General features: G+C 32.1%; 1 protein-coding gene across 2 annotated transcripts; it reads right to left on the bottom strand.

The window, feature by feature from the left end:
• Positions 1 to 8240: 8240 nt before the first annotated feature.
• Positions 8241 to 23814, bottom strand: LOC148608980 (protein arginine N-methyltransferase 1-B-like). 2 transcript variants are annotated; one of them, XM_088542752.1, is made up of 10 exons: positions 23779 to 23814; positions 20250 to 20372; positions 19853 to 20008; positions 19386 to 19449; positions 18940 to 19088; positions 18220 to 18307; positions 17217 to 17332; positions 16530 to 16680; positions 11063 to 11187; positions 8241 to 9819 (listed from the first exon to the last, which is right to left on the bottom strand). In XM_088542752.1, the coding sequence occupies exons 1-10, from the start codon at positions 23794 to 23796 to the stop codon at positions 9736 to 9738; spliced, it is 1074 nt and encodes a 357-aa protein (XP_088398878.1). In that variant the 5' UTR covers positions 23797 to 23814; the 3' UTR covers positions 8241 to 9735. The 2 variants fall into 2 exon arrangements, with proteins under 2 accessions (XP_088398878.1, XP_088398877.1); XM_088542751.1 differs by lacking the exon at positions 18220 to 18307 and adding an exon at positions 18090 to 18177.
• Positions 23815 to 24981: the final 1167 nt, after the last annotated feature.

Below are 24981 nucleotides of genomic sequence, written 5' to 3'. Positions count from 1 at the left end.
ATGTACTTCAATTTGATTGATTGAAAATATGAAACTGCCCTGGTAAAATAAGAAACATACCTCTGTAGGACTTCAATGACCTAGTAATACAATAACTACATTGTAATTCCCTGCAAAAAAAATAGACATCTACACAGTGTAAGACATACATTAAAATCTTTGTACTCTAAAAAATATTTTAAAAAAATGTAAAACCCAGTAAAATACGTCCTCTATGACGGCTGCATATGAATGCAGGGTTGAACCTTGAAAACGTAGTGGCAAGTATAAATATATATGAACACAATATTCAATTTTGATACTGTATTGAATTTTGATTGCATTGACATAGGATGAGAATTTCGTCAGAATCAACGTGACCTTTTTTGGACATCATTTGGTTCAAATAAAACTTTCCCTCGAAGAAAGGGCACATAGTGGTTTAATTTTAAAGAGATCAGTTCTGTTTTACTCAAGTTATCCAGATATATGGAAAATGCTTGTTTTTGATCCCTAGTTATTAATCAGTTCAAGTTACAACCCCCAAAATGGCACCTTGTAGTACTATTGTACCTGTACAAGGTACTAGAGGAAAATACTGGTTTCTGGCATTTTTTTTGTTTTTTTTTTGTTTTGTTTTGCTCATCATTATTTAAAGGTTCAAAACCAGTCTAATCTTAGTGGTATAGAAAATTGTAGAGCAATATCAGAGGTATTCATTTGCTTTTACTTGAGTTACATGTATACAGTTCAATTCTATGAAATGCTTGCTTTTAGTCCTGATGGTTGAGGTCATATCTCCCAAAATCAATATCAACTTTCCTTTTGGATTTGAAAACTTGAGCAGTCAACTAATAATTATATTACATGTAATTATTACACGAAAGTAAGTTTCTATAGACATGCATTGACAACAAAGAACAGTATCAAATCATTATATGACAGAAATTTTGCTAAGTCGAATAAAAACCGAATTAATCAAAGTTTATTATTTTTTAAGTAATTGTGTGTAGTGTGAACAAAGACAGGGTTCGTCAACTTTTATCTTGGAAACCATGCATAATACTTGTAGTACATGCTGTAGCTACAGGTATAGATAGAAAACCCTTTCAGTTGAAAACCCATTCAATTAAGTCTGTTCATAGCTCTTTTTGTAGATTCATGTACATAAAGAAAAATAATACATGTACTCTTCAAATACTGGTAATAAGACGCACATTTGCTCCTAATAAATTGTACACATGTAGCACCAATATGTAGATAACTTTTGACATTTTGTAAATGATGTCTGCTTGATTGTGCATGTGTATATTAGATAGGATTAAATCCGTGTAATGACATTACTAACTCCTTGCATTGTGGAACCATATACATTGTAAGACATAAAACTTTTATTTCTAGTAAAACTAAACACATTTTGAATAATATAGTAACTTGCATAATTTTTTCGTCATATCCTCTTCTTCTCAGGCAATGGCTATACTAATTTAAATTCCCGCGCAACAATGCTTTACATGAGAAAGGGTACCGCGGGGTGTATATTTCATCCACATTTAAATAAAAGTTGCTACCGTCATAATTATATAAAAATGTTTCGCTTTCTAAAGTACATATATGATTATGAACAAATAATAGCTAAGGCGTTAAGAAATCCCTTAGTCGGTCAGGATCATATATCACAAATACCACACATGCACGTGTGCAAAGTATTGAGTATATATTCTTAGCACGAAAACGGCAATTACACCAAGTAAATACTACAGAGCTTTTATATTCGTCATCATGAACTCGTGGATCATTACGATGTATCCATCTTCACCATGAAAACTGATTTGTTCAACATGTCCTAGTTTTCCTTTCCTATTTCGACTACCCCGGACTTGACTTTTTATGAGCAACTTGGCGGGTGTTTCTAGAAAAACAGAGGACGCTTACCCTACCAGTGCACCTTGTCCATGCTCCCATTTTTTGTGGAGTCCGGGTTCATTTACATTTGTTACTTTGAATGCAAATTATTTTAGTTACTTTGTGTTTTTTTTTTGTTGTGTTTGTCTGTTTTCCATGTCTTGTCTTTGTCCCTGGATTATATTCTTTTGATTTCCGCTAGAATCTTGGTTCCCTTGATTGCTCTTTGATTGATGAACACTAGGTTGCGAAAGATTTTGGGAGATATTTGTGGTTTATATCCACAAAGGCAATCAAATTATATCCTCGAAACTACCTTGTCTTAGCTTTGTATTGAACGACATGACGGGTAGAACGGCTATCTTTTTCAACTTTATTGTTATAGTGTTATTTAATTATTTTAGAGTAAATATTTATTAACGTTAGATGTTAAGTATTTTTGTAGCTCAGAATGTGGTACAATTTTGCTATATGATCTCAGTTTTCCGGATTCGTTATTTCTATGTCGTTTAAACGAGATACGAAGTCGTCTAAACGAGTTTGCTATGTCGTTATAACGAGATACTAATTTGTTTAATCGAGAAACTAAGTCGTTATAACGATATAAAAATAAGTGAATACCTGGCACTAATGGGCTTTAGTAGGTTAGGAAGGATTGACCGATACGTTTAACAGCGCCACATACTTCATGTGCCTGTCCCAAGCCAGGAACTGTAATCCAGTGATTGTCGTTGTTTTTTATGTTCATTTTTATTCTATTACGTTTTTATTATATAGATGAGGTCGATTTTCACTTCATTCGTTTTTGGTATTTGTTTTGTCCGTCCATCATAGAAGATCTTAGGGTGACAGAAATTCATTTGTATGTTACTTGGTATTTGATGGATGACTGTAATATTGGCAACCACACTACATCTCTTATTTTATTTTCAAAAGCCTTGAAGTATATGGTGTTAGTCCTGATTGTGTGTGAATTGCTAGATTGGAGGTCTTGTTGTGCACACCTAAAATAAGTCTCATTACCAAATTTTGATGTTTTTTTTTTTTTGTTTTTTTTTTTAAATAAAATTATGCATATTTTCCATATTGATCTTGAGATAAGTTATACGAATCTCTGAGCCGTATGTTATGATGGGAGCTATCATACATTTTTAACTTTTTTGTACGGATAAATTCTGAAAATGGAATATTGGCTTTAAGGCCAAAGAAGGCTTTCCTGGCATTTTGGATTAGGCTTTAATTGTCTACTACTAGTTACAGTTAATCCAAGATATTTATACTGGTTAACAACTTCAAGTTCTTTGACGTTAAATCTAAATGGAAGAGGTCTGATGTCAGAATTTACTTTTCTTACTGTTTTAGAAAAAAAATCATAACTTTTGTATTCTTTACATATACGTTGAGCCACCATCTATCACAATATTCACTAACAGAGATAATACAGTTTTGTAATAACTTTAGTGATTGTGATAAAATTATTAAGTTATCTGCACAAAGAAGATGATTAAATATACGGTTACCTAAACTCACAGTTCTAGTATTGTCCTTTTCAACAAATGTTGAGTCCATTACGTCATAAAGTGGGGCTAGGGCGTTCCCCTCGATTTACCCCCTTCTCATTATAACACAATCATTTGACTTCCAAGGCTTGTTAGGTTTCGTTTTTTATTTTTATTATTATTATAACCTTCCAGATGCCTCATCCACCTGCCCGTGTAGATGTAAATGAACACAGAATAGATTGCATTGTATTATTTTCAGACACCTCAGATGGATTACAACAACAATTAGATGTGTTGAGTTTATTTTGTTCAAAATGGTGTTCAAATGTAAATTAAAAAATTGAAAAAAAGCACAAGTTATGATTTTTAATAAAACTGGGAGACATTTAGAGTATACCTTTCGTATAAAAGGTTAATCTACATATTGTACATATAACTATAAATATTTGGGCATTACTTTCATACCAAGTGAAAAATTCTCTCAATGTAAAGAAGAAACAATCTATGAAGGCCTGTTTTAAACTACGCAATAATGTACAACAGTGCATGTCATCCTCAAATACTAGTATCTCAACACTGCTTCATTTATATGACCGTACTGTCAAACCAATTTTAACATATGGATGTGAAGTTTCGGCTATGTTCTCAACAACCTCAGCAGCTTGTAAAAAATATGATCAATATATACTTGAGAAAATATTTGAAAAAGATGCATCAGAAAAATCTCATAACAAATTTTTGAAATGTATATCAGGTGTTAATAAAAAGTCAAGTAATTTTGCTGTGGTGTCTGAACTTGGACGGTATCCTATGTATTTTACTATAGCATTATCAATGTTAAAATATAGATTGGAGAAGATGGAGCATGGGTTGTTTCATGATTCATATGTGTAATACCAATATAATATTGATACATAGTTCTCCAGTATTTAATTTATTCTTAAGAAACCTGATGTTAATACTCAAATTAAAATATGTAGTATGTACAAATTTATAAAAGCAATCAAAGATAAACTACATAGTCAATATATCCTCTTCTGTGATGGTTATTATTCTCTTATTCCTCATTCAAAACTACATTTGGTATGAAAAAGTATTTGAATTCAGACACAGGAAGTCAATTTGTAAACATTAGAATAAGTGCTCATTCTCTGAGGATCGAGACTGACAGACGTTCAAAAAATTATATTGATAGAACACTGAAAAAATGTCAGTATTGTATATTAGACGAAGTGGAGGATGAAAAACATTTCATTATCGAATGCCCTCTTTATGACCCGATCAGAACAGAATTATTAAACAATATAACAAACCAATTTTAAATCTTTCATCATTTGGAAGACAATTTAAAATTTAATTGGCTTTTTGTTAATGAAGATTGGGAATTCCTCAAATATTTGGGAAATTTTATATCACATGGATTGCAAATGAGAAGATCATAAAAAACAATAAATTAACATAATGTCTGTTTGGTATATATTTTACAGTTGATCTGAATACATGTACATGTGCATCATTAATGTTTAGAATTCACTTCCTCTGCCCCAACCCATATATATAATCACCACTCAGTAAAATCTCGTCCATTCCTTTAAATTTCACTGTTCTGATCATCTTTTGTGTAATATGGCTTAATGAAGCATAAATAAGTGTTTTTTTTAATCAACGAAAATTTTGTCTTATTTCAGTCATATTGAAAATGCTGATCACTTCACTACTGTAATATGATGTTACTTTGTATTACCTTTTCCTTTTCTATTGATATTTTTAATTATATCTAATTGCCATTATTATGCATTCTTTGTAATTATTGTTTGTGTGGGAGAGGACCTCCATAAAGTTGTTAAAACTTGAGTCCATTCCCCTCGCTTGTATTCTTGAGCAAATAAATATGTTTAAACTGAACTGTAATATGATTTCAAATATACTGTGATTCCTCATGAGGGTCTACCTCAGTGCTTTCGTTTCGCTGATTTAATTACTAAAGGAGGGGAAAATCAGGGGGATTTCTCGGTGTAGCACCAAGGATTTCAGCAAAACTAATATCATAACTATCTACATAGGATTGAAAATCCTCATCCATTTAACCCATAAACACTCCAAAATCCAATATTAAGCTTCATGTTCATTGATGAACACCAAAGTAATAGATAATTTTAGCTTATATAAGCAAAATACATTTAAAGTGTAGGGGTGGCCATGAAAAATTAAAAAAACTGTCACTGTGTAACATGTAGGAGGCACGACCAAAGGAAAGATTTCAATGACCTTTATAATTATACCATCAGTCTTTGTCGTAATTGTTTGAACTCGATAACCATTGAACCATAACTGTTATCATACGATCTGTGTGGACATTGAAGAAAATACACCAATATCACTCAAAATAATTTATGGTCCCAGTTCCCACGATATAATATGTAATCTGAAAGTCGTAAACGACTTAAAAGTGAAAACATTTCTTCAAAAGGGACATTGGTATCGTCCTCCAGCCATTATCAATTGGAATAAATGCCGTAACATCACCCAGAACTCACTACATTCGTACTGTATAAAGCGTGAGAAAGCATTAGATTTTTTCTTCAAAACAGATATAAAATAGTTGACATCCAAATAAAACGCTTTGAAGAGCACTTAAAATACTCCTAACTAACAAAAAACGTAAAAGCCGTATCTCCCGGATAAAACACTATTTTAGTGAACTCGGTAAGGAATTTGTTTTTGTTCCTGCCGATAAAGCTGCTAATAATATTGTTATTTAAATTTCCAGAAAGTGAAATTTAAATATCAAAAAATATTATTAGCAGCTTTACACAAACTAGTCGATACCTCTTTACAAGCAAAGTATAGAAGCATGAAAGTTCCTAAATTCCCAAACTTCACAAAACACCTTATAAAATATATAGATTTGTTACCTTTTTAAGTCATTGCTCTACAACCAAATTTTCCATTGTACTTACTAGTGTGCTCGATACCATAAAAAATTATCATATTTGTTTTCTAACAAAGCTTTTGAAAATAGTGGAATTAATTGTGCACCACTTATAGTTGCGGGCCTCTTTCTATATTGTTACGAATCACAATTTACGGCTAAAATAAATAAAGACCCTTCCAAACAACACTTGGTAGAGAAGTTTCTTATTGACAACACCTTCAAATATTTGGACAATAATTTGGCTCTTGACAACGACGACTTCAATATTATACTTAATCATGCAGAACTTCCTTAGAACAAAGCAAATAATGATATTTAAAATGTCCGTTTCTTGATCTTGGTATACATATGAATAATGGTTAACTTAATAATAAAATTAACAATAAAAGGGATGATTTTTAAATTCCCATTGATAATTTTCCGTTTTCAGATGGGGACGTCCCTTGTCACCATGATTTGTTATTGACATATCACAATTGGTTCGATTTGCTCGTATATGTAACAATGTTTAGGGTTTTTGAAATATTTTTATTTACCGAAAAATTATTGTCAAGGTTTTCGATATCACAAGCTCGTAAGAACATATTTTCAACCAATACAAGGAAGTCATTCTCAAACACAAATATACCTGTAAACGATTAATACATGCGGGTACCTCCCACCCTCAATTTCCATCCTCCCAAGCCAGGGTTTCGAGTCCATCTTCGCTCCCTCTAACGTTTGAGGGAGAAAAGGTCAACTCAAAACCCTGACTTGGGAGGATGTATTTTTCATATTTTCACGAAGTACGGAAAGCTCAATACCCTCTCAGTTGACTTCAATCGTTGAATAGTCTCATTTCATGAGGTATATATTTATGATGTTGCATTTTCTTTTTTTTTTTTTAGGGGGGGGGGTTATCAACAGACTCGATCATAGGGTCTTTACATAGAAACTAATGCACTATAGTTGTGTCTTTTTTGTAAGAATTAAGATGTACCGTACTTCTCAAATGCACATGGAAAGAAATGTGATTACTACTTTTATATATTTAAACTGGTCTAGGGCTGGCATGGAAGTTAACTGCTAGTAGTCCTTTGTTCATGCATTTGTGGAACGTACTCAGTTTCTTCGTTTCCGTTTTAACTTCTTCTTTCCTGCTTTAACAAATGACCTCGGTCCTTTTTGAACTGATTTTTAGATGCGTTTAAATCCAGTGGCCAGATTTTAAAAGAGACTGTTTTGCTTTACCCCCATATATTTTTGCGCCTGTCCAAGGTCAGGAATTTCTGGCCTCTGTTTTGTTTCATTTTCATTTTCTGTTTACTTTTATTTTGCTGGAGTATATTAAAGAGGTACTTCGTTGTACCCGTGTACAATTTTGTTTTGAACCAGCTGCAACTCATTGGTGGCCTTGAGCCGACATCCCAGTAGGGTTGTCTCCTATATTCATCATGTTCACTTTCATTAAATTTCCAATACCATAACTGTCATTTCACAGCAATATAACTGTCATTTCACAGCAAAGCTTTTTATTACAGTTACAGCAATGGATAGCTATACTTACGACCATGCTCGCACAGCTGAAGTAATGACCATTATGATAAAAGAGGCAATAAGCAAAGCTTTCAACACCATAACTGTCTTTATACGACCTATGGGGGCGTGACCATAAGCAAAGCTTCCTATTACTATAACAACCATTATAGACATGTGGGGTGTGGACATTGTAGTTTAGGCATTAACAAGTAAAAGAAAAAAATGAAAGGTAATAACAAAATTACTGAACTAATAAACTCTATGCAACAGTCACAAGGAAAAGTCAAAAATCGAAAGTCTGTACATGTATAACAAATGGCAATATCATGAGAAAAACTCAAATTTGAAACCATTGCAATGGTCCTGAGTTGGTACAGGCATTTCCTATTCAAGACCATGTCTTTATTTTTATTTAATTTTTTTTTAATTCATTCAATTTACACTAACATGGATATTGAAAGATGATTGTGAGTAACATAATAATGCAGTGCTGCAGAAACATGATAAAATGACAAACATTTGTTCAAATATGTTAGTTCATTGACATAAAACTTCCAGGACTTCAACCTGAATATAACTTAGTCTCAAGCTATACATTACCTGATATTGTGTGGAATCAAATCTTTTCAACATCATGATTGATTACAATTTCAGTATAAAAAGTTGGTTATAACACAAGAGCAAAACTCAAATTTCTGTGGAATAAATCTCATTGACAATAAAAAATCAAACTGATGCCATTCCTTTGGGTTTCAAATAGGAGAAATATCATGAGATATGCAAAGAGAGGTAAGCAATATTCTAATTCAGTATTTTTCTTGTACATTGCAAGAAAGTAATGAACACATATTTAGTAATTGATCAAACACATCACTTCAAGTGTGACTGGACTAGTATTAAACAAGTTAACTGTATGTAAGAGAAAGGAAATGAATGACAATATCTATGACTTTAACTAAATACCCTTCTTGAAGGTTTTTATAATTCTAACTAATATCAAGAGTGTTCTCCCCTCTAATTTGTAACAGTTTAATTGTGAATAGCTGAATAGCCTGACTGTTATATATTTACACTAATGTACAGAAAAAAAACATGCACCTTAAATAATGCAAATACAAATTATACATGTTGGCTATACTGGGACTTCATCATTAACAAAAAAAAACCAAAAAACAATAACGTTCATGAAATATAAATGTTAAGATGAAGGCAAGAAATGTTCCTTTACTTAGTTCTATTGTTCAAAAAAAAATCCTGAGTTTTCTTCCTCAGTATATTCAGATCTAACAGCTTAATTCTTCACCTTCTCTTCACATGCAAACTTCAAAGTACCATCTATCTAATAATACTAAAACTTTTGAGTGAAAATGTATTAAGATACAGTAAAATATTAGAATCTGGCATTATTGGCTTAAATAAATTGTCTTTAGTAGCACACTTAAAATGAATATAAGGATTATTGAGGTATCGAAAAAAAAATATAAGGATTATTGAGGTATCGAAAAAAAAATTGCTGTTTCAAGACATTAACATAAAAACTTCTTTTAAAAAAGCAACAAAAACATTATTAAAAATGGACAATTACAAGTTTTTATTTCCTGTGATAGTAAACAAATTCTTTAGACAATGCTGTATATGAACTATATTGATACACATTTTAAAACTTGTAGCAACATCACTTGGTAAAAAGCATTATATAATGATTTCTATACAGAGTAACACAATGCTAGATTCATTTTCTACTTTCAGTGTGAGCTGGTGATCTGGCTCTTTGTATTAATGTTCAGACAAATATGTTCCAGTTTCTTGGTTCCTGCTCAACAAGAACACAAAGGGACCACGCAGACCTCTGCCTGGCCTCAGATTGTATCAGCCGGCAATAATTCGTGGTATTGTTTATCTCATCTTGTATGACATGGATTCTTTAGCTTCACCATATTCTCCTTTGAAGTCAACATCAATTTGAAAGTCAAGATCTCTCTAAAATAAGAAAGAAAACAATACCATTAGAGAAAACAAAGACTTTCATAATTTATTAACATAATTGAATAGACATGTCTTAACAGATCAACAATATAGAGTTAAGAGAAGTGCAGCATGATGAACCCAGAACAGGCAAGTGTGGACACAATATTAGTTTTAGACACACTTAAGCATTCGGACAGTTCATTATGGACACAACAATTGGTTTGGACAAAACTAAGCACAAAATTTGAAATTCAATTAAAGGTCAATCAAGTTCTGCTTTAAGGTGCTAATCTAAGACCTTTTGAGTTCAATTCCTATAACTAAATAAAATGTTTCACAGGATGCAGCTTGGTATGGCCCCAGAAATCAGACGAACAGTTGGGAAGTATGGATACACCATTCAAATTTGATTGTGATTTGACATTTGACACAAGATAAAAATTTGACCAGTATCAAAGTGAACTCTTTTTGGCTCTTAATTTATAAATGATTCCAATCACAACCTCTAAATACAATCCAACCTTCCCTTCGTGGTATGGTAATTTGAAAGAGATCCATTCCCTTTAACTCAAGTAATCATCTAGAAATCAGAAAAATGCTTTTTTTGGCCTCTAATCCTTAATCGGCTTCAGTCCCAAGCTCCAAAATCAATCCCAGACTTCTTTTTGTGGTGTAACACAATGAAGTACAATTACAAAAAGACCTATACACCTCACAGTAAAGTTTTTGTCCAGATATCGTGAAAACACTTCTTTCTGGTCCCTTTTTGGCCCTCATTCTTAAACAGTTCAAATCTAAAACCCGAAATCATGATGCCAGTATGATTATAAAAGTATAGAATATTGTGGAACATCCTAGACATCTATATGCTTTCACTGAATTAAATAGTTCAATTCTTTGAAAAACTTGGCCCTTTTTGGGCCCTAATTCCAAAGTGGTTTGGGCCGTAACCCCCACAATTAATACAAGCCTTCTTTTAGTTGTTTAGAACCTGGTGGTAACATTTCATGAAGATCAACCATCTAATATTCAAGTTATCGCACAAAAACCAAGTGCCAACACAATATTTCCTTCATAAAACCATGCCCTTTTTATTTCAACCAGTCAGCATCAGAGAACTCAAATCTCCCAAGGGATCAGAGATAATTTCCCCATCATCAATAGGTGTGAAAATTGATTTAAAATTAAGAGAAACTGGCTTCCAACCATCCTGTTAGTTATAACATTACAGCATCTATTAATTGCACAAACTTACCACATTGTTTTTGTTTGGTTTTACACTAAAAGTTCCATACAATTCTTCTCCCTTTTTCACTGTCAGATCTAACGTATCAAAGTAAAATACTGTCTGTTTCCAATGAGTATAGGGAGCCTCAGGAGCTATAAACATATACTACATTATATAACATACATATAAAACATACCACAATACTGAACCACTGGCCTGTCTTTCCAAAAAACAAATGTAACGGCAAAAAATATTAATTAACAAAATCTGCCACAATTATAAAACTCAGATCTCATACAAATTCAAGAAAAGGGTCATTTGATTTCTGACACAGGACAAAGCTCAAAATCTGGGGCTTAAGATTTTTTTCCCCAAACAGATGTATCAGACTGTATTGAGATAACAACCATAATAAGATGGCTACCTCACCCACAATCTGATCATTAATTTACTTCTCGTTGACGGCCAAATCTGTCATCATAGAGCAGTATGGTGCTTTTGAGAAGAAATGTTTCCTACCCTATTTAGACTCAATAGGTGATTAAGTCATCCAATTGACAAGTAAAACTATAAGCAAGATCAAACAAGACAATCACAAGAGCCTGAATTGCTCACCTGGTCAGTAAGGCCATATTCAACTCTTGATATCATTACATGTATGACAAAACATTAGTGAAATATATACAAATTCAGCAAGTTTGATTTTCTGGATGACCAGGAAAAAAAAAACAGAAAAAATCGCCAAAAGTGCATTATCAGGGAAAAATAAAGACTTTTCTGAAATTTGCACCAAAGATAGATCTTATTATACTGAACATTTTTCAATTCTTTCAAGAGCAATAACTTTAACACAGAGTCATCTAAATACTTTGACCCTTATCAGATGGATCATTTCACCAGTTGAAAGTGTTTTCCTATCTCTGATAAGTTTTAAGATATTGGCTGAAAATTGCAAAAAAATGTTGATTTTCACCTTTTAAGGACAACTAGCCCAAATAATAGAGGATTGTATAAGATTCAACTGACCAGAAACAAAACACAGTTAACTGGGGTACAATATCCCTGACTCAGGTGGACTTAAAAATTCAGATGGATGATTCCAACATACCATCCACTCATTAAGTGGGGTACAGTACCCCTGACTCAGGTGGACTTCAAAATTCAGATGGATGATTCCAACATACCATCCACTCATTAAGTGGGGTACAATACCCCTGACTCAGGTAGACTTAAAAATTCAGACGGATGATTCCAACATACCACCCTATCATTAAGTGGGGTACAGTACCCCTGACTCAGGTAGACTTAAAAATTCAAATGGACATTCCATTATAAATCAGGTAAGCAAAGTTTGAGGGATACGTAGGAACCACCCTGTCTGTCCAAAATGTTTTGAATGTGCATAGTCTCCTAAACAGTGCCTTGGATTAGTCTAAAATTTTCTAGGAAGATTATACATCACATGAAGATGTGGAAGAAAAAAGATATTGAATGTTGGATGCCTACAAAGAAAGATGTAGTATTTAACATTATAAAATCTCATAACAATAACTCCTAAAATATTCAATTGATTTTAATGAAATTTTATTTAGGCCTCACGTGTGCATAGAAAAAAATAATTGATTTCAGATCACTGAAAGGGTAGATTTTGCCAGAACTGGATAAAAATTTATAAGTCTACCTAAGTCATGGGTATTGTATCCCACTTAATGAGTGGTTGGTATGTTGGTATCATCCACACTAAAAAGTACCTAGTATACCATTAGCAATATTCTCAATAAAATATCTTACCATCCATCCCTAATCAGGTCAATATACACATTTAATAAGTCTGGTTAATGTATCATAAGGCCAAATGAAAAAATAAGTGTTTCCGGTTTCCCAACCAACCCCATTTTTTCAAAGGCGAATTGCCGACCCTAGCGGTTTTTTCTGCAAAAATTGGAAACTCCAGAGTTACTCGGATCTCGTTCTGGCATTTTTATACATGGATGGCTCTAGGCTTCGCCAATGTTAACCTGAATAATCAAGTCGTTATAATATGTTCCCTACGATCACTCCATTGGCATTGAAATGGATAAGGAGATGGACTGAAATTAGGGTTACGCCAATGTCGCAATTTGCGATTTTTTTTTTTTTGATCTGGCGACAAAAAAAAATAAACTGTTGGCAATTTTCTCTGCATCTAGCTTTAGTATATTAAAACTGACAGGACAGAAAGTCTGACAGCAACGGATATTCTCTCTAATTAAACAATAGTGTTGACACCTGGTCAGAGTTGAATGACTATAACCAATTTACGACTGACGCCAATCAAATGTAATTGGACCAGGTGATCGTGACTAACAATATCATCATAGGTGATGTCAATCAGATGTAAATACATTATTGAGCCAATCAAAATTCTCATAATCTGATCAAAGGTAAACACAATCATGGCCATGTGCACGTGACTACATACAGGCTTCATAGCCCTTTTAAACCATGTGATACAATCGGAATCAGATTTACCTTACAACAGAATAAATTAAACCCAATTATATCATATTTCATCTGCCCTATTAATGAAATCTTGAAGTTTTCTACTTTTAAAAATATTGAGTACTTCTTGTATTCAATCAATATTTTGATTATGATCTTCCTACATATTTGATTTTAATGCTGCTGATGAGCAGTTACTCCTTAAAAGCTGCATTAGCTGTCATATTCGTAATTTTTTGTTTCTTTTCAAATATACCTTAACTTTCAATTATTTCTACTAAATAGTACTTTTCTTGTACAATTTCATTTGATATCCACATATAAAAAGCATTAAATACATGAAATAGGTGTATATATATTTATTGTCTTGCAAGACAAAAAATCGACCTAGATAATTTTGTATGCATGTGACTTCTGGTGACCTTATTCCACACATGTGCTGTAAGGGTTGCTTCTTTAATAACAAAACTGATTGAAAAGCGAAAGTGGTTATTAAACAGTAATGAAGACCAACAGACTTAAGCCGTAAAAGAAAAAAATTCAAATATAACGCAAGGATCCTTTTGAAATTTACGTATTGTGATATAATGCGGCTCAAATAATCATTACTTATTTGAAAACTAATCAAGATCTAGATGAAATGAAATGAAAACAAGAAATGCGCTCACCTGCGTATCCATTATTGTTATTTTTTTTTCCAAAGTTAAAGTAATTTTAACCCTGCTGAAAGTCCTGTTGGCAATCTTCGGAAGTAATGGTGAAAAATATTTAGATCAGACTTATCGACATTCTATGACTAAAAAAACATTGTTTTCACAATATTCTGTAGGTGTTATCGACATTAATTGTTTCAATTTCATTACTACAAACTTACTTCAATGAATCAGCAAAATTCAGTGGAATCAAATCTGAACAAATTTGGAGGCAAATGCAGCTTAAAACACATGTACAGCAAGTCGAAATTTACAATGTATAAAACTGTTTTTTTTTGTATTAGACATACATGTACATGTACAGTAGCTATTTTTATATTTAAAAAAAAATCTACCTACCTACCCTATATTTGAGACTTGAAACAGGAAACACACATATTTTTTGTTTTGGCCTAAGATCAAAATTATCTGTGTACAATAGATGTACCAAACTGTATAGAGATAACCACCATAATATGATGGCTACCTCACCCACAATTTGTTCCTTAATTTACTTCTCATTGATGGCCAAATCTGTCATCATAGAGCAGTATTGTGCTTTTGAGAAGACACTGTTTAAATTTCTAAGTTTAATTCAGTAAACTGAACTATTCTATGTAAGGTCAATAGTTGCCTAGGCTTTTCAGACATATTAGTGTAATTACTTATATCCTAAGAGAATGCATGCCTTTTTATGTGATTTTACTTTATAAACACAAAACACATTTAAAAATAAAATTCTGTTAAAAACCTATTTAACCTATTTCCTAGTTTTTATTTGGTTTTGAAAATTAAATGGGACTCAAGTATTGTTTCAATTGATGGTTTAATATTTGTTATATTATTTGAACTATACAGTTAGTCACAAATAAACCAATAAAACTTTTTATTGTACATCAACTCACAAATTATTTTAAAGAATGAACTTTGGCTTACTGACCTTAAAACTAAGAAATGTCTCGTTGTCTAATGAGCTTAGGTTAGTGTAAAATAAATTAAAATCCATATAAGGCTAAGTTAAGTGACACAAATCCAAACCAACAGAAATGAAGAAAATAAATTCTAAAGACATTGCTTCTTGATTTCCTAAACATGAACAACACAAATTATTTTATTTTAAGGATGTTTTTGGCTTATCAATTCAAATAATCATTTTTGCTATAAATTAAACCTCTTTGCACAGAATACACAGACTAATGTATCAGACTGTATTGAGATAACAACCATAACAAGATGGCTACCTCACCCACAATCTGATCATTAATTTACTTCTCGTTGACGGCCAAATCTGTCATCATAGAGCAGTATGGTGCTTTTGAGAAGACATTTTCAAAAAGATATCAAACTGCTTTCATGTAAAGTGCTGAATTTGCATAAAAACATCACTAAAATCAATCAAGGCTTTTTTCAAGTTAAAGTCTGGATTCTCCGTCAATTTTTTTTAAATAAAGTTAGTACTAAAACTACGAAAATTCTGAAACAAACAAAAAATATGAAAGGGAGCTCACTATAGTACAAAGATATTTGTATGTTATCAAAGTTTCATTAAAACCGCAGAAGAGTATTTTAGATCTATCTCCAAAGAGTGAAAACAAAGAAAAACCGAAGTATAACCATCTTAAAAAAACAAGCATTATTAATTAGTATGTATTGTCATAATTTATCTCAATGTACAGGAAAAAGTATAGTAAAAATGCCAAAAACAAACCATTGTTTTATTCTGAATAAAATTCTTTTAATTTTGTTTTCTTACATCTATATATTTATGAGGATATATCATTGAAATCATTAAAAGGCTTTAAAAGATTTTTCCATAAAAACTTGTCCACCTAAAATCAATGGATTTTTAGCAAATGACAGTAATACTAAACTAAAACAATATGCTGTTCAAATAACTACCACAATAATTAAACGAACAGTAATGTACTCAAATAACTACCACAATAACAAACGAACAGTAATGTACTCAAATAACTACCACAATAACAAACGAACAGTAATGTACTCAAATAACTACCACAATAACCAAACAAACAGTAATTTACTCAAATAACTACCACAATAACCAAATGAACAGTAATTTACTTACATAAGCATTGCCATTCTAATAAGTCACTACAACTTGTTCAACTCTAATGTATCAGGCTGTATTGAGATAACCACCACAACAAGATGGCTACCTCACCCACAATCTGATCATTAATTTACTTCTCGTTGACGGCCAAATCTGTCATCAAAGAGCAGTATGGTGCTTTTGAGAAGATGAGCAATTCAATTCAATTTCTAAATATATTCGACAAAATCAACATTTAATCACCTACCTGTAGAAAAACCAGTTCTTTTATGACATTTTGTGAAGTCAATGTTGAAGTATGTGACCAGGGCATGGATGTAGTCTGATTTCTTACAGGTCAGATGGAAAGGTGCTGTAAAACTAAGGTCATCTAGGGTCACTGTATAGATATCAACCTCCTATAAAATGTCATTACATGTAGCCAAAATCAGAAACAGTTTCATATATTTAACTTCAACTTTGATAGTTACTAAATCTCATAAAATACATGTACACTTCTTCAATGAACCAATCAAATTCATTTGATTGTTAAGCCTTTGAAGTAAACTTGTGAGTGTACTATTAACACAACTTTTATCTTATATTTTGTTTTAACTTCAACTCTATAAGTAAGATTACCAGATTAAATCTTTAATAAATCCTTCAAGATACAACATAATTAATGTAAAATTCATGGAAATTAATGGCTTAGTTGACCTTGAAATAGACCCAATACTTATTCAGGGATGATTTTAAAAGATCAACAAAGTGGAAATTGGCAAAATCGGAAGTAAATATATTTAATAAGGATTTGAAATAGCGGAATTCTGGAATTCTACAAAAAATAAAATAAATAATGCCGGATTATTACAACTTTAATTTTCTACACAGCATAGAATATTCTCTTTCTCAGCCTTCTTAAATACCATCAAGTAAACTATATTACCAAACACACCTTGACTAGACAGGCATTAGTTACAACCATGTTATGATCTACAGAATCCACCAGTGGTTCAGATATAGCCGTCTTTCTAATACAGCTCATGTCAAATCCATATACATTGTCCCACCCTGTAATATATATATGTAAAACAATTATTTCCATACCAAAACATTATAATCATTAATCATAAAAAAATGTTACATGTGAAATCCCTGAACCTCTTGACAGACTTGCACTTAATATACATACTATATAACAGAAATACTTACAGCGATTTAATTTGTGAAAATTAATACCCAGAAAAATAAATGAAAGTAAATCCATATATTTTCTAAGCTTAGCTTCAAACATTCTGACTTCTTCTGTGCTAGAACGAACTATATGAGCTGCACTTAATATTCGAACTGAATTTGAAGTTACAGGGAAAAACCACATTGCATTATTGATTTCTAAAACACATGTATAATAATAAATATAAGCCCTGTGCACAAGGAGGAAACTTGTGTATATAATAAATAAATAAAACACATTAAAGCCTCTAAAACCATTTCAGTTTCCATCCAGTTTGATGAACTAATGACTACATGTAGTATTTTACATTAAGTACATCAAGCACAACATCTAAGCATTGTACATGGTTAGTAACAAATGGGGAATCAAAGCAAAAAAAGTATATATTTGTACAATTAGAATCACAGGTGAAAGTTCAGGATTATTTTATATCTTGTATTACGAGTCACAAAATGATTCAATACAAACCATAAGTAGTTCAGTTTCAAAATTCCGATAAAAAACATCAAAATTGATCTACTTTTCCTAACATAATATCCCGATCTTTTACCTATGTTAAACCCCAAACACATGTGTTACCATAGCAACACTTACAGTTGATTTTCTCATCTTTGTATTGCCTATCTTCAATGGCACATACATATAATGTAGCTCTGTCAGGGAAAATCATACCGCCTGGTTTCTATGGAAACAGAAAATACATTTTTGAGATTTACCGACTTACAATTAATTTTTGTATCTTTATATTGTCTATCTTCTATGGCTGCAACATACATAGTTGCTCTGTCAGGGAAAATCATTCCACCAGGTTTCTGATAATACACAAGGTCAAATGTCATAGATTATCACAATGTATGCTAAAACTTGATGGTAACACTCATGTATCAATTTAAGATGATTATGATCAATACAATGGTACATATTTTCAAAAGAACATATCAAAATCGGGTTTCAGATTTGGTCCATTTATCAGCCAGAACAAAAATACAGCATATGTTTCCCAATGCTGACGTCTAATATTGATTCCACGAAAGAACAGGTTAAATACAAAATAAAGTCGGATATGTTTATGGAGCTGAAAACTGCAAGTACATAATTAGCTGGCTGTCCACATTTAAGTTTAACACTGAAAATGTTCAAAGTTTATAAGACTTGGAGGCTGAAACAAAAACTGTTTTACAATCATATCTGTGGTAATAAATTTTGATATAATCCACATAGATTGCAATATTGCTCAATATTATCCTATCTAAACAATGGAAATATAAAATGCTGTATGAAGATCTTTCTTAATGATAATGTTGTGTCAAAACAGTTGAAAATGAAAAATCAATTTTCCTCCAACAAAATGGTCAGCAGCAGAAATTTAGACATGAATTACTTGATAGATATCATTTCTATTTACTATTTAGCAGTCTACATTAAGAAGAAAATAACATCTTACCAGCCATTTATCTCTGGCAAATATAACTGTGTTTAACATGGATTCATAGAAGAGACAGTATCCCATCCATTCACTGATGATAATGTCAACTTTCTCAATACCATCAGGTAATGATACTTCCTCTACTTTACCTTTAACCAGTGTGATCACTAAAATATCAGAATGGAAACATCTTTATCCACTTAAACTTATAGAAAACAGCCAAAAAGACTTATTTAACAGTGTTTAATAATGTTATTTCCCGACAAGGCCTTTAAAAGCTTTCATCAAGAAATTCTAAATTCTAAGAGATCATTGTCCAACATTTCAAATATTATTTTTTTAAAATCTCAAGTAACCAAATATTATTTTTTTTAAATCTCAAGTCCTTTAGTCTTATATGCAAATTACTTATGGCCCTTACTTCTTAACTTCTCAAACTAGTAACTATATCTATCCCAACATACCATTAGAATAATTGTTGGCATCAATAATCTTTTGTGCATAATCTACTATACCAGAACACTCGATCTATAAAAGAAACAATAGGGAAAAAAATTACCTTAATGGATAAATATAAAGGATTGCCCAGCACTGAAACTTGTCCAGTCATTGGGATTATACATGTAACTTTGAAAAGTAGCCATTTTCATATAACAAATGGACAATTCTCTAACATTCTATATCGCATTCTAATAACAATAAGACATTTTCAGCTGGAATATGATAGTGTGTGCCCTAGTCTAATCTCAATCACACAATACTATTTCTATACATTTTTCTTGAGTACATCACAACTTCAGTCGTTATCGCAAATTAAAATAAAGTACATAAACCTACAGTATCAAATCTCATCATTTATTTAATTATTCCAGGTACAAAATGTACATGTACCTGTATTCAAGTTATGAACCACTCTAACTTAAAAACTTACACCAATCACTTTAGAAGCACCAGCTTTGGCAGCAAACATACAAAGTATACCAGTCCCACATCCAACATCTAATACGACTTTCCCACGGAACAGGTGCTTGTTGTGTATCATAGAATTTCTGTATGTTAATGTTCTTACTTCATCCTTTAACATTTCCTTTAATAAAGTATTAGTCAAGTTAAAGCAGTTATATTTTTTTTTCGGAACTGAGTTTCCCCTTACTTGAGAAATGAAAGAATAAAAACAAACAGGATACACATCAGTAACACAAATAGACATGTTCCATATTATTAGCTTTACCCTTAAAAGTTATTCCCATGACACAATATGAAAGTCAGATCTATATTTTACATTATAGTAAAAGGTATTAAAATACACTCTGATGATTATTTTGTACCTCATGGATTCCAAAGTGTGCATATGAATCAAAATAGTAATCCTTTGATGTCATGTCTTCTAGTGCTACCTCTCCATTGGGAGTCTTCGAAGAAACGGAACTGTCTGAACTTGTCTGTGTGGTCTATAAAACAAATATACTAAAAAAAAATTTTCTACAGGAAACATAATCAAAAAGTTTTAGATATGACCCTAGATAAGTGATTTTAAAGGGAAGCCATGTTTCTTGATCGATCATGTAACAACATAGTTATAATGGGTTGATTAACTAATGAACCAATCAAAAACATTATGTTCTCTTTATTGTGTTGGTTATAAAAACTAAGACAAATGTCACACATGCGAAAAGCAGTACTTTACTTCATTTTCTATTAAAAATGTTTCATAAAAAAGTCTTAAATACACAATTTTAGTTGGATTCCATGTGCATGACCAGGGTTCAAGCTACTTGAGAAAATCAGGGATAAATGACTTCTCTTTCAGCGAGACACCAGGGAAAAGTGAAGATAGGTTTATTGCACATATGCGCTTCCATTCAGGGTTTTTTTCCAGGATTTTGAAAGCTTTAGTAACTTTCGTGTGAGAAAATGAGGACCATTTTAATGTTTTTTATCTTTTAAGTTCGGTAGTATTTGCATCTGAGAAGATATTTTAGAATCAACTGTTTTAAAGCACTGTATAAAGACATGAAATAAATCTCAAATGTGCATGTACATTGCATATGAATAAAGCACATATTTTTTTCCATTGTTATGCAAGCATGTTTTCCAGAGAATCCAAATAGATTTAATTAAAAAAGGAAACTCCCCAACTTTTAAGAATCATCAAAAATAGAAATCCCTTTACATTCTTATACATTAATCAAGGGCATACATCCCTGGCATAATTATAAATGTAATTCATATCATAAAAAATGCTGTTTTCTGCATTGCCACCCTTAGTAGAAACACAAAAATACATCAAGCACAATGTAGATATAGAAGTGCCTTAAAATGCACCAGTACTACATTGGACAGATATAAATATTTCCAAATACATTGTAGGATTTTCCTTATTGTTGCCTCGTGAGATTCTATTTTCAAGTGTGCTTCTGGGATCCAAACCCAATTAATGATAAACTTATGTCATTATTTTTCAGTTATATAATCAGGAATTCATTGATAGCATGAATGATATTTTCAAGATCGTAAATAGTGCCGATATGCAACTACAAAATGTAGTGGCACAGTAGAGACAAAATTAACCACATTTGGTTTAGACTCAAGTTTGATGTACAAAAGTAAATGATAAATAACTTTTTATGTCATTTTGATACAAAGTGAATGAGAAGTAAAGGAATTTTCCCAGCTGCTATTGTCACCGGCATTTGAACTTCCACACTTGAGTGATCATGAGATCGACATTTACCCCATGTGCCTGGTTAGTGTAATTGGCAAATTAGGTGATTGTTTACACAAAATTTTGACACCTGTTGAGAGTTGTAATTAGGTTGGGGTAATAAAATTGTCACTTTCGTCACTTGAATCAATGTTGGCATGACAGCTCTTCATGTTTTTTGTACTTTCAAAGATTTCAAGTGATGAAATGAGACTAGATTATTTTCGTCATTCTGAAAAGTATTCCGACATAGGCGAAAATGACGAGCTAGAAAAATCACTGCTTCCATTACAACAGTTTATTTATTAATTATATGTGATATCTGATGGAACAAACATGTATAAAGGATATTTTGAGATACATTATAAATGTTCCTTTTTCTTTAAGCTACACATGTACATGTGTAAGTGGCTAAATATTATGGAAAAAAATCCAATCAACATGCTGACTGAAAGACTGACTGTATTATATATATAAATCGAGTTACTACATGTATATCTCTACCCTCTTTCTTTCCATATTTCTGACAGCAATATCATATATAAACTAGCAAAGCAAAGCTTCTTGCAAAGATTGTATAGGATTTATTGTTTTTCCCCCTTCTTAGCAGCAATGTTTGAAAATTTCAGACAGAAACAATCTGTTGGAATTGTCATTTTTTTCTTGATATGTTTTCCTTCATCCATAACATTTTTAGTCAAATATTCTTTCTTTGTATATGAGTTGATCAAGAGTGTCAACATCATTTCAGAATTTGATTACTGACAAATCAAGATCAATGACTTCATGGACACATATAGTAAGGATCGGTCAGACCATATGTGAAGCAGAAGACATGTTCCATTGAAACAAAGAATTTTTCAAATATGAAACAAGATCAAATTTAATGTTTTGTGCTTCCTACCAAAATATCAATAGACATAAATTGTTCTCCCTAAAGAGACAAGAAAATTCCTAAGTTTAGCTGTGCAAGAATTCCTTATCTGACAGGTTGAGACAGAACGTGCACTTTCCTATCAAAAATTTACACAATTAAATAGAGGGTTAGTGAACAATCATACTTTATCAATATGTGTTTAAAAATTCTCTTAAACAGTAATTGAGACTAATCATTATTTCTTGTTTTGTTTATATTCAATGACCTATAGTTTACACCTGGTCATGACATATCACTGGCCACATTGATATGTCAAGACCTGCTGATTTCAATTCAAGCATTTAGTCATAAAACTTGAAGTGAGAAAAAGAATCAAACGCCAGATTTTCTAATGCAAGACTGTGAAATCTCAGACACCCTTAGCCGGCAAAGCCTTAGGTAAGATATGATAGTTCTCTATCTTCCTGAGCCTCAATATCCTCAGATGTCTGTAATTTCCTCATCTTACACTCGTACAGGTGTTATATTCTTAGTACCCCAACAAGAAAAAACACAACAAATTTTATTACAAAGCAATGAACTAAAAGATATCAATTTATTAGTAGCATAAGCTGGAGTGAAGGATGTTCATTCCGTATTTTATTAGAATATAATCTATGGTTTTTTCCCATGATCGAGTTGCGGAAAAATTACTTTTATTATATTTATTAGCATATTTTTAAATAAGTCTCATACATAAAATATTCACAGGAGAATACCCTGCTATAGCAATTTAAACGTATCCCTCTACCAAAGGATAGTCTCCTAATGTTTAGTGGGTAAAAAAAAACGTATCTTATGTGAGGGATAGTACCCCAAATAGTAGTGGACCCTAGTATCAGGTATTGTTCCAACCCAGCTGAACGTGATTTCTATTTATTAGACCAGGCGAGTAACTAAAAATCCTTTTTCATTTTGATTTTAGAAAATTACATCAGTTGTGCCTTTCTGACAAGTACAACATTAATAACTTCAGACATGGTAGGTTAACAGGAGGATTGTTAACTATCAACAATCCCGTGGTTCGTAATTTAGCACACAACCTTCTTTGATCCGAATGAATGGGAATTTGAAGGTGGAAACGTTGCAAGAGAAAATCAAGATTTGGGAGTCAAATAAGGATATTCCGACGTTCGCACTAAATCAACTTTCAGTTTAATACGAGCCCTCTGGAATATTGGTCAAATCAATGACCATGTGTTGAACAAACAATGAAAATATTTTTGGTCCCGCGTACCTCCATGTGTTCGGCCATCTTCGTTCTCTTTGTGTTGGAGCACATGGTTGGAAATCAGTTAGCCTGGTTCCAAGCAAAAATGGGGTACAGGGAACCAGTTTTAATGAATAAAAGAATGATTTCGATTACTTCGCTGATAATACATTTTATTTATTACCTAAGTTGAAGGGATTTGGACCAAAAGTATTTAATTACAGGTCTATGGTGTTGTATTATTCTGGGTGTTACCAATCAAATCAAAATATTTATTTCCGATGAAGGACCCACAAGGGGCAATCATATACTGACAAATATGTCGATCGACATATTTATGGCAAGCCCAAGTGGACAAAAATCAATATTTTGTATTATTAGAAAATATTTTTTTTAATGTTACAAAATTATTTTTTTAATATTATAAATTCATTTCAAAATGAATTTCTAATATTAAAAAATCACTTGCAATATTGCAAAGTCGGTCACATTTTTTAATATAACAAAATGATTTTCTTATATTAGAAAATCAACTTCTAATATTATAAAATAGATTTTTTAAATATAAATATAAGGGTCTGAAAAAATGCCAACGATGTTAGAACTGTCAAATTTGCGAAGTAAATTTTTGGTCGTTCCCTCCGCGGGACTCGAACTCGTACCGCTGTGACATATATGGCAACACCGCCTGCACTAAGTCCAGCGCCATAGACCATTGGGCCAGCTAGGCTATATACATATACCTTCATTGACTGACTATAGTACAATACGCCATTTTAGTCTAGACCCGATATGGATATATCTATGATTGGATAACGTTCGAATATTAGCCTAAATGTGATCAAAACTGCCAATATGATACAAATAACAAAAGTGCGCAAATACGGCATTTAGCCGTCCTACCCGTCCAATACGTCATATTGGCCTGGTTAAAATTAATGTTGGCCTGAGCCAATATGACGTATTGGACTAGTTAGTCAATAAAGGTTTAATTGCCTGAGGTTTCCTCGGCTAGGCACCTTGGACTGAGGCGTTGTCGAAGAAATTAGATTTTTTGAATGAAGATGGTTGTATGTCCAAAAATTGTCTGGTATGGGTCCGGGATTTGAATTATACCCCGTCAATTTTCAGACCAGGTGCCGTCGTATTGTAACTGTTTGTTCGTTATATTGGAACCGTTTGTCCGTTATATTGGAACAGTTTGTCCGTTGTATTGTAACCGTTTGTTCG

The sequence above is a fragment of the Perna viridis genome, chromosome 8, assembly GCF_037379345.1.
Source record: "Perna viridis isolate PV_CMFRI_1.1 ecotype Kerala chromosome 8, ASM3737934v1, whole genome shotgun sequence".
NCBI classification, from domain to species: Eukaryota; Metazoa; Mollusca; class Bivalvia; order Mytilida; family Mytilidae; genus Perna; species Perna viridis.
Note: the sequence above shows the minus strand (reverse complement) of the source record. Positions and strands in the feature narration are given on the sequence as shown.